This window comes from Miniopterus natalensis, chromosome 17 (genome assembly GCF_054644295.1).
Source record: "Miniopterus natalensis isolate mMinNat1 chromosome 17, mMinNat1.hap1, whole genome shotgun sequence".
In the NCBI taxonomy this organism is placed as follows: domain Eukaryota; kingdom Metazoa; phylum Chordata; class Mammalia; order Chiroptera; family Miniopteridae; genus Miniopterus; species Miniopterus natalensis.
In genome coordinates this window covers 28,019,091-28,029,302 of record NC_142097.1, presented here as the reverse complement: position 1 = coordinate 28,029,302, position 10,212 = coordinate 28,019,091, and the positions used below count along the sequence as shown (strand labels likewise).

At 56.7% G+C, this 10,212-nt stretch overlaps 1 protein-coding gene across 15 annotated transcripts in view; it reads right to left on the bottom strand.

Annotated features, from left to right (window-relative positions):
• Nucleotides 1-674: 674 nt before the first annotated feature.
• Nucleotides 675-10,212, bottom strand: part of CACNA1G (calcium voltage-gated channel subunit alpha1 G) — a 62,140-nt gene continuing 52,602 nt past the window's right edge. For 9 of the 15 annotated variants that reach the window (XM_087826208.1, XM_087826209.1, XM_087826210.1 and 6 more), the window contains 8 exons: nt 9,638-9,771; nt 9,318-9,388; nt 9,107-9,185; nt 8,894-9,015; nt 8,210-8,554; nt 3,328-3,505; nt 2,845-3,014; nt 675-1,709 (listed from right to left, as the gene is read on the bottom strand). In XM_087826208.1, the coding sequence (XP_087682334.1) occupies nt 999-1,709; nt 2,845-3,014; nt 3,328-3,505; nt 8,210-8,554; nt 8,894-9,015; nt 9,107-9,185; nt 9,318-9,388; nt 9,638-9,771 (1,810 nt within the window). In that variant the 3' untranslated portion in view covers nt 675-998. Of the gene's footprint in view, nt 1,710-2,844; nt 3,015-3,327; nt 3,506-5,146; nt 5,282-7,170; nt 7,528-8,209; nt 8,555-8,893; nt 9,016-9,106; nt 9,186-9,317; nt 9,389-9,637; nt 9,772-10,212 lie in introns of those variants that run through there. The other 6 variants (XM_087826204.1, XM_087826205.1, XM_087826202.1 and 3 more) reach the window with 4 other exon arrangements.

The window sequence follows — 10,212 nt, the reverse complement described above, 5'->3', positions numbered from 1 at the left end:
ATACACACACATACACACACTCATACATATACACACACATACATACACACACACTCATGCACACACATACACGCTCATACACACACATACACACACATACACAGCCATACACGGTCACACACACACACACACACACACACACACACACAACCAGAGGCAGCTTTGACCCCTTCCCTCCCCGGCGCCCAGTCCCCAACTCCAGGAAGCTCCCTCCAGTGCCATCTGGAAATGCCTAACTGTCCCTTGTGCTTTTACTCTGGACCGTGATTAACTTTATTTTGGAAAATTACTTTATTATATAGATATAGATATATAGATATAGATATGTATGTATGTATATATAAAAAGGTTTCATTTCATTTGTAAAATCTTATTTTTTTCTTTTTCTCTTTTTTTTTTTCCTACAGAAAATGATGCCGAGGTTCAAGGAGAAAATAAGTTACATTACAGTTTCCAAAATGGTTCTCGCTCCCCGCTGAAGATGGGCCACCGTCAGGGCTGTAATGCACTCGCCGTCCCAGCTTGTGCTTTGCAAGAAGACGGAATATAACTAGACTGGTTATTTTAGGTTAAAATAGCTGAGACAGACGCCTTCGCCTCAAAAATATTCTGAGACACATAAAAGTAGGAGGAAACAAGTCTCTTCAGTCACAAAATGTTGTACATCCCGCATATACTAGATTCAATTAATTTAATAAAATAGAATATACATAGAGATTCTGCACAAACGTATTGCTTTCTCCCAACAGCTCCTGGTGTCGGGAACCTCAGCTACACTGGGCCTCTCTCTCTCTGCCTGGAGCGGGGGTGGTCAGGGCTGCGGCTTCCAACGTTCTGGAAATCCTGCTTTTGCCAGTTGCCAGTGCCCAGTGCCACTGAGGCAGGGAGGAGCCCCTCCTTGGTGTCCACATGGAACTTTTGTCAGGAATATAGCCCAAGAGAAGGAGCTAGGATTTGGCACCCAGTGGAGAAAGGTGAGTGGGAGAGTGGGGCAGGACTCAGGGGTCCAGGTCTGCTGGGTCAGAGGATAAACCGGAGATACCCAGAACGTCTTTCTTTGGGGAGGGCGAGGCAGCCATGCTGTCAGGGGGGCCAGAGGCCAAGAGATCCTTGGAGTCACTGGACGGAGCCCTCCGCCGGAGGCAGATGCCAGGGCTGGGTGGGGGCCGAGCGCCCTGGCTCTCTGGGGGGTCTATAGAGATACTGGGAGGACTGAGTTTTTTCTTGGGCCGGCTCCCAGGCCCCCCAAGAGGCTGTCCCCCGAGGCCAGAGGGGTCAGGGTCCAGATGGGGTTGGGAGCCACTGTCCAGGCAGCTGACAGCGATGGAGTGCCGCCTCTGTTCCTCCAGCCAGGACGTAGGCCGGCGCTGGCCGCTCTGGGCCTCCACGCTGTAGCACTTCTTCAGGTCCCGCGGGGATGGAGGCCCCTCCTGGCTGCCCACCAGCAGGAGGTCTCCTGAAATCCAGCTCAGCTCCGTGTCCAGCTCTAAGCTGCTTCTGGTCTCTGGTGGGCTTTTGCCCCAGGTGGGTTCTGGGCTTGGGCAGGGGGCTGGCGGGTGCGTGTGCTTCGAGATCTTGCTCTGGCTGCTCAAACAGCCCCAGAAGGAGGAGGTCCGGGCCAGAGGCGGGGAGAGCCCACTCGCCTCTGACAGCAGGTCCTCCCTGCTGCCCAGGCCCTGGATATCCAGGGAATCGGTCCTTATTGCTGCCTGTATGGGGTAGGGGGAGGGCTTAGCCTGGGGGATTCCTCTCACCCCCTAAACTGTCCCACCAGTCAAGCCAGGTAGCCTTCTCTTCCCCCTCCAGGGAGCTGCAGGACCACCCTAAGCAGGGGTTCCAGTATTTCCTCTTGTTGGGAGTCAGGGGCCATGTGCATCCTGCCCTCTAGCCCCTCCACATCTCCCCCAAGCCTGCAATTCCCAGCCCCTGGGAAACAAAAAAGCACTGGCAAGCTCTGCTCCCCCTGGCTCCTCCATACTTCCCTGCCTCTGCGTAGGCTCTTTGGCCTTAAGTACCCCTCAACTTTATGGGCTCAGGTCCTCTGTGATGTAGTGCATAACAATCTCTACCTTCAAATAAGAATATACCCCTTCCTCTTCTTTGCTTCCTGCTGCACCAGGCCCATGAGCATTTGAGCACTATGACCTACCACTGCAGAGATCTGATGGCATGCATGTATCTACTATCACACCCTGCGCTCTGGAGGGCAGGGGCTGTCTCATTTGTCTGTATGCCTGGGGCCTGGCACACAGAGGCTGCTCAGTGAATATTTACAGAATGGATGAGGCCTGTGCCTGTCCCCCCAGTGGGTGGGATTGGGCAGATTCTCACGTGGTCATGCTCACACATAAGGATACACACAGCATGGGCTTCAGACTTGTGGCTGGGGGACAGACAAGCCTCACCTGGCTACGTGAGCCTCTGCTTTGTGCCCCTGGAGTGTGGGCTCTGGATGGTGGGCCCGGGCTTGGCCAAAGATGGAGACACCTAAAATGTGCCTCGTACCCCTTAGCTAGGTCCAGAAGTACACAGACTAGGTGGGGGAAAGGGAGTCAGAGACCTGGGCTCATCTCCAAGTTGTCATGTGTCCCTGGGCAACCTTGGTCCCCTCTGCTCTCCAGTCTTCCTCAGTGAAACAAGGGAAGGGTACAAACTCCAAGAGGGCACAGACCACTTCTGCTTTTTTTGGCATTGTGTCCCTGGTACCTAGTTTGGCACATCACTGGCTCATAGTAAATATTTCTGGGAGAATGAAAGAGACAACCCTGGTCATCACCAACCACCTAGGATTCCCAGCAGAGAGGCCGGCCCCCAGCCCCAGGTCCCCCCTCCACACCTGCTCACCTGGCGCCTAAGGGGCCTCTGAGCCAAAGGGGAGCGGGCCGGTGGGGGCAGTTTGGGGATGGTGCCCCAGGTGGGAGTGCTGTGGGGCTGAAGCAGATGGGGTGCATCTTTGGGAAGCTGCAGGATGTAGCTGGTGTCTGCTGGCTGGGAGTGAACGGACAAGACAGAGCCTGTGGAGGGAGAGTGGCAGGGGAAGGAGGAAAGAGAAGAGCTGAAGGGTCAAACAGTCCGGCTCGCATCTGAGTCCCCTGCGTTCCTCTCTCCCTCCTCGATCAGGGCCACCACCTTTACCACAGGACCCTCACCCTGGTTTGAAAGCCACCTCCCTCAGTCAGGGGCTCAGTGTTCCCTTTCAGGCTGGGAACTCCTCAGAGTGAGAGAGACCGCTTTTGCTGCCTCAGTTTCTCCCCAGGTCAGGACTGAGCTTAGGAAAGGATGAGGTCCCCAGTATGAGCCAAGCTGGCCTGTCCCCAGCCCCAGTACCTGACTGAGCTTTGGGGAGCCCCCAGCCCCTGTGTCCCAGGGACCCCTCGGCAGTGCTTCTGTCCCGGCACATGTAGCTGTCATTGGGCAGAGAGTGCGTGCGGCTGACCCCAGACTTCCGCACAGTCAGCAGGTCTGGTCCCAGCATGACGGGCACCTCCTCCAGGTGGGGCACCATCTGCAAAAGAAACAGGGAGGGAAGTGGGCGGACGAGGGGGCATCTAGATTGGGTAACTGAGGCAGAGATGGACAATAGAAACCAAAAGCTCCCCCCTCCACCGCCCAAGGCCCTGGCCCGCATCCCCTCCTCGGACAAGGCAGTGATGGGATGAGTGTGGTTAGGCAGAAGGGGCAGACACATGGAGGAGCCCTCCACACACGGGGAGGAAGAAGGTGGGAGGAGGCCCTGCCCCCAGAAAACCTTAGAGCCTCCCAGTGAGGATGGCGGAGGGGTGAGGAGGCGTCCAAAGGAGGGAGAGCAGCCCCCAGCTCCCAGCCCTGGTTTAAGAGCTCATTCTCCAGGCCCCAATGAGGGGTGCCGAAGAACCACAACGGAGGACTGAAAGCTAACAGCATCCCCCAACCCCCCTGCTGGGGCTGCAGAGGGACTGGGGAGTGGGGAGGACCCTCCCCGTGAGCTGGAGACTTGGCAGCGGGAGACTGCCTGTGGGGAAGGGGCTATGTCCACATCCAAATTTTAAGGCAGCCTCAGCACCCAGTTCTGGGCATGTGCTGAGTTAATACAGGTTGAATGACAGACGAACACTAGGGGATGTCACAGTTGGCTTACCCACCTGTCTTCCCCCACCCCTTTTAATCACACAATGCGGGCAGGCTGGCTAGCACAGATGTGGGGGGCTGTAGGGGGCAAGGCCTGGGTACTGTGTATAGGCTGGGGGATAAGGTGGATTTTTTGAATCTCTTTCAAAGAAAGGCAATAATCAGCCTTTGACTCCAGCCAGAGGGAGACAAGGTTTCCTCCCAAGAGATTTCTCCATCACCCCATCTATTCCTAGTTCTCAGAGAGGCTGTGAACTAGGGGCCCAGCCAGTTAAGCAGCCCCACCAGGCCTGAGAATGGCTGTGTTGAAAGAAGGTTCCACTTCTGCACCCACCCCAAGACTCCTAGGGACCCCCAGCCTGTGGCCAACACTGAGCCCTGCTGGGGGAAGAGGGTCCCAGTCCCCTCTTAAGTCCCAAAAGAAAGGAGAATGAAGGGAGGAGGGGGCTGCTCACAGTCAGAAGGGACCAGGGGTCGGGCAAGGGTAGAGAAGCTGTCAAAACACAAAGAAGCCCCCCAGGATGCAGGGACACACAGGGACAGGGACAGAGGAGGCAGGGACGGCTCCCCAGGTGGAAAAGGGCAAGATGGTGGCAGCAGAGATGTGGCTCTTACCCACTACGTGGTGGCAGATGGTGGGGTGGGGGGACAGGTGGGAAGGAGGGGTGCAGGGACAGGGAGGGCTGGCTTGCACAGGGCTCCAAACTCGAGACCGACTCTGCATCCAGGCAGGCTTTTTGGTCAGCTGCCTGATGCCATCTCTGTTTTGGGCTGTGTCACTCCTAGGTGTCTGGATTAACCCTTTCACAACTGCTGCGGCTGAGCCCTTCTGGGGAAGGCCCCAATTTAATTTAATCTAATTTCTTTGTCCACAGTGGGGAACCTGAGAGACCTAAGGAAGCCTGGGGCACTAAGTGCCTGTGGTTGTGCCTCTGCATGGGGCCTGGTGGCAGAGTGAGAGGAGGGGAGGGACCTGGAGCCCTGCAGCCAGCCCAGCCCCTGGGGAGGCTGGGGGAGCAGTGAGGGGCTGTGCATGTACATTGCTCTCCGGGGCACTAAGTAAGAGTGTGTGAGTGTCATCAGGCAAAGAGTCATCCGTCAGAGCTAGAGAGCAGGACGGTTCAGACACAATCTCTGACGTCAGAGACAGAGCCTCCATCTCAGCTAGAGGGATCTAGACAGGGAGAGAGATGATCAGGCATAAGAAACCAGGACAGCGAGCACTCTCGCGTGTGCACGCGCACACATGCAACGCACACGCACAGACACAGAGCCCCTCTTTCCCCCTTTTCACAAAGCATAGGGGAGAAGGGCTTCCCTTCTCTCTCCCCACCAGTTTCCCAAGTAAACTGAAGCTCCTCCCCTCCCCCCACTTCAAACCCCCACTCTGATCAGAGAGGCTGCGGCAGGCACCAAAGAGCCAGAGCAAACACTGACAAAAGCAGGAGACACAGAAACACATTCTAAAGATACCCCAGGAATCTAACAGCCCCCTCCCACACCACTCCCCCCCAGGGAGGGAGCGGGAGGGGGGAGGGCTTTCGACTCTCATAAAGATCCTGAAAAAAAAATGAAGAAAGGCCAGCAAAGCGCCTCTCTGCTCTCAGCACAGACAGAGCGGCGTGGGGGGTGCTGGGGACAAAGCCGCCAATCTGATGACTGCTTTCTGCCTATTCTCTCTGCTTCCAAAAGCCTGGCAGGACTTGGCCTGCCCCCAGATTCTGGCTTCTCCCCTCCCGGACTCTGGGCTCTCCTCCGCCTGCGGGTATCATGCCCGCCCTCTCCAGCTTGCGTTCTGGGAGATGCTCTCCTCGCTCCAGCCTGAACTGGACGACCCTGGGTGGGCTGCCACACCATCTGGCTTTCTCACCTGGGGTCTGGAGGGGGGCATCAGTGCCTACAGGGCCCTGGGGAAGAGCGGGGCCATCCCTCCCAAATGAGCTGGCTGCCCTGACCCCTTCTCATCGCATCTCCTTCTCTCCTGGCACCTTTCTCCATGAACCCCCTGCAGGGTGGGAAGGAGGCCTCAGGAAGGATTCGCTCTCCCTCTGATCACTCTAGGTCATGGCCAGGTTCAGGTCCCTATAGCCTATCTGAGACTGAATCCTAACTAGAGTCAGGAACCCTGGAGGCGAGGTTTCTTCCCATGCGAGGATCACTGTACATTTCTTTGGATCACGCTACAGGTATGCCAGACATTGGGAACCTGCCAGTTCGCCCCTTCACCCAACAGGGCCTGTGGAACTCCAGGCTTCTCTATCTCCAGTTGATACCTGTTTCCTTGCTTATGCTCCAGGTCTACTGCAGCCCCTGACCTAGGAGAGGGATGGTGGTGTGCTCTGCCAGGTGGAGGGGAGCCAGGGGGAAAAAAGGAGGGCCCCAGAAAGCAGAAGATCCACGCTTAGATGGGACTGGGGAGAAAAACATGTGGCACTGTAAGAAGGGGCTGTTGCACCAAAGTCCCCAGAATCCATTCCCAGCTGGAGCCTTCCATTCCTTCTCAGCACCAGGTCAGATCCACTGGCCTTTGACAGCACCCGTCATGCCCAGTGGGCGCCATGGCTTAAAAAGTTTCCAAACAGCCTGGCCAGTGTGGCTCAGCAGTTGAGCATCAACCTAGGATCCAGGAGATCGCTGGTTAGATTCCCGGTCAGGGCACATGCCTGGGTTGTGGGCTCGATCCCCAGTGAGGGGCGTGGAGGAGGCAGCCGATCAATGACTCTCTCTGATCACTGATGTTTCTATCCCTCTCTCTGAAATCAATAAAGATTAAAAAAAGACAAAAAAACCTCCAAACAGAGGACTGAGGGGTGGTTGCTGGCTTCAGAGAAGAAACAGACTATGGCCTAAGACATGTTCCCTAATGGGTACCCTTCCTACCTGCACCCTCCCCAGAGGCCTTTCTCCCCTGGATCTAGCACCTCACTTCCTTCACTCCCTAAGACCCCACCTCCAGCCGGTCTTCCGCCCCATCCTCTTCTGTTTCAGGTTCTTTTTTACCAATGCTCCCTCCAAACCCTGTCTCTCTCTATTCACCCTCTCACTCAGAAGTCCAATCTCAGCACCCCTACCTCCCAGCTATGTGTTCCAGAGATTCATCTCAGGCTGAGGGACACCTAGGTGCCTCCTGCCAAGCCTAAAGCTCAGCTGAGACCCTGAAGCTGCTCTTTCTCCAGATACCCAGTGAGCAGGAAATACCCCACCTCCCCAGAAGCAGGCACAGCATGGCACAGCTCGGCAGGGTGAGGGAAGGAGGCACAGCACGGGCACAGTAACCTGTGGGTCGGAGCCGCCAGGGCTGCTGGCTGGAGGGAAGGCAGAGGGCTGGCCCCCTGGGCCTGCCAGCTCGTCCATCAGCTTCAGCTCCCCCTCCAGGGAGCCCTGGATCAGCAGGGATATGGTGTCAAACATCTGTCTGTCCTGGGAAGGACCAGCCCATAGGGGGAGCCGGAGAGTCAGGGAACGGGGGTCAGAGGGGCAGTGATGGGAAGTGTGGCAGGGGATTGACCAGAGACACAGGACGCAGAGGGAGAAAGAGGAGGGGACACACACACACACACACACACACACACACACGTGTGCACACAGCAACAAAGAAGAGGAGGGATGGGAATGGTGGGGAAGAGAGAGGGGTGGGAAGAGGAAGGAGAGATGGGAGATGAAAGATAAGAGCCCACAGGGAGAGGGAGAGGAAAGAGAAGATTGGTGGAAAGGATTGAGAGATGGAATCAGGCAGGTTGAGGGTGGGAAGGAAATTGGTTTGGTAATCGGGCAAGGGTAAGAAAGAAACAGGAAGGAAACAGAAAACTTAGCCTTGAACCTAAGAGCCAGGAAGGGGAGGCCAGGCCGGGCTGGAGGCTCAGGGATTAATGAGCCAGCACATACGTGGCCCTGGGCAGTGAGTGTGAGCTGCCATCTCTGGGGATGGGCAGGGGACTGCTGGCCCCTCCACATCCAGGCAGGAGCAGCAGGACGACTCAGGGGGCGCCCTTGGGTCTGCCGTGCTGCCGGCTCCCTGTACACCACCTACTGAGCCACTGGCCATCCGCCCACCTTGTCTCCATCCCCACACCCCTTACAGCAGGCGTGGGCGTGTGCTCACCGTGCGGTGCTCCAGGGAGTAGTGAGAGGCTGCTCCAGCGTGGGTCATGGCATGCGGGGCCCCGGGCTTGGGGCTGTCTGGGCCCTCAACCCCAGGCCAGAGGAAGGGGCTGCCCAGCGGCGAGTGGGGCTGTGGGCTGAGTGTCTTCATCTCTAGCTCCAGCTCGGCCTCCAGCTCGGCCTCCTCCTTGGCTTCCTTGTTACTCTCCTCCAGGTGCTTCATCAGGACGGCGATCACCACATTGACCAGCACAAACTGGGCCGTCAGCACGAAGGACACGAAGTAGATGGGGGATATGACCGTGTTGTAGCAGGTAGACTCCTGGTCGCAATCACGGAGGGTGTCCTAGGGGAAGTGGTTAGAGGGGTGAGGCTGGGAGGACAGTGGAGGGAGCTGTCATGGGAAATCAGGTCACCGGTGTCACAGAGCATTGAAGGAGGAGAAGGGAAGGGCAGGAAGAGGGATCTACAGTGTCCTGGGTGCAGAAGAGAATTAGACACTGGCCTGGGAAGTGTGAGTCACAGCATGTCCCAGGGAGAGGGAGGTCCAGAGTGTTCGGCATGAGGGGATAGAAGGGCACATGCTTTTATTCACATGTTGCCAAGGAATCTTGGCTCAAGAAGTAGGCTGTCTTCTTGGGGCCCGAGCCAGCCCTGGGGGTATCCCACTGCAGGGGGCTCTCACCTTCATAATGCCATTCCAGTTGTCACCTGTGGAGACTCGGAAGAGGGTCAGAAAGGCCATGCCAAAGTTTCGGAAGGTGGCATGCCGGCCCAGGCCCTCACAGGGGTGCGTCTCGTCACACTCTGGAGGAGGGAAGGGGAGAGAGGCCTTGGTTAGTCCAGGAGGCCCTGGGTTCCCAGTCCTGGCTCCTCCACCCTCCCCACTCCAACTCACCCAGGTCTCCAAAGAGCTCCACGCCCAGAGCTGCAAAGATGAAAAACAACAACATGAAGAGAAGTCCCAGGTTCCCCACCTGGAAAAGAAGAAAAGAAATGGAAAAGGCACCGCTGGATCTCCCAGCCAGCTTCCCCGAGCCCCCCACCCCTTCGGAGAGCACCCCCGTCCCCAAGAGGACCCCTCCCACCCACCTCCACCTCCCAGGTACCTGGGGCAGGGCCTGCATCACTGTGTCCAGCAGCGCCCGCATGCCCACAGCCATCTTCAGCAGCTTTAGCACTACAGAAAGGACAAAGTTGTGAGCTGCCCCTCTGAGTCCCCAGTCACATAGCCAATGGAGCCACGGCCAGGGCCAGGTGGGTAGGATGGCCAGCCCCAGGCAGGCTGCTATGGCCCCACTGCCACCCTCAGCCCAACCCCAATCATTCCCTTTGGCGGGGGCTGGGAGATAGACCCACAGAAACCCACACCCACCCAGTCCCTGGCCAGCCACCGAACTGACCCCTGGGTGGGCAGCTGGGCACTGACCTCGGGCGATGCGCAGCACCCTCATGATGCGGATGATGGTGGGGTTGATGGGCAGAGAGGCGTTGACTTCGATCTCCTCCAGCGTGATGCCCATGATGGACAGCAGCACGATAGCCAGGTCCAGCTGGTTCCACCTGGAAGCCCAGGACACAGATCCTTGAGGGGGGGGCACTGAGAAAGGGGTGGCAGTTTTGGCTACAGAAAGGAGAGTGGAGGTCAGTGGGTCCAGCCTCACCATCCTGCAGAGGCTTGACTTGTCTATGGTCATCTGGCCAGTGGGTGGCATAGGCAGGGCTACGACTTTAGCTTGAGGGCCTCTGCTTTTCATTGCTATTCACTTGCTTTTTTTTTTTTTTTTTTTTTTTTTTTTTTTAGCTTATAGGTGTTTGCTATGTGCCAAACACTATTTTAAGGGCTTTACAAATAGGAACTCTTTACAACTCTGTGATGTGGATATTCTCCCATTTTACAGATAAAAAAATTGAGGCACAGAGATATTAAGTAATTTACCCAAGGTCACCAGTTTCTAAGTGGTGGAGCCAGGATTCAAATCTGGTCTAGGTAGTCCGGCTCCA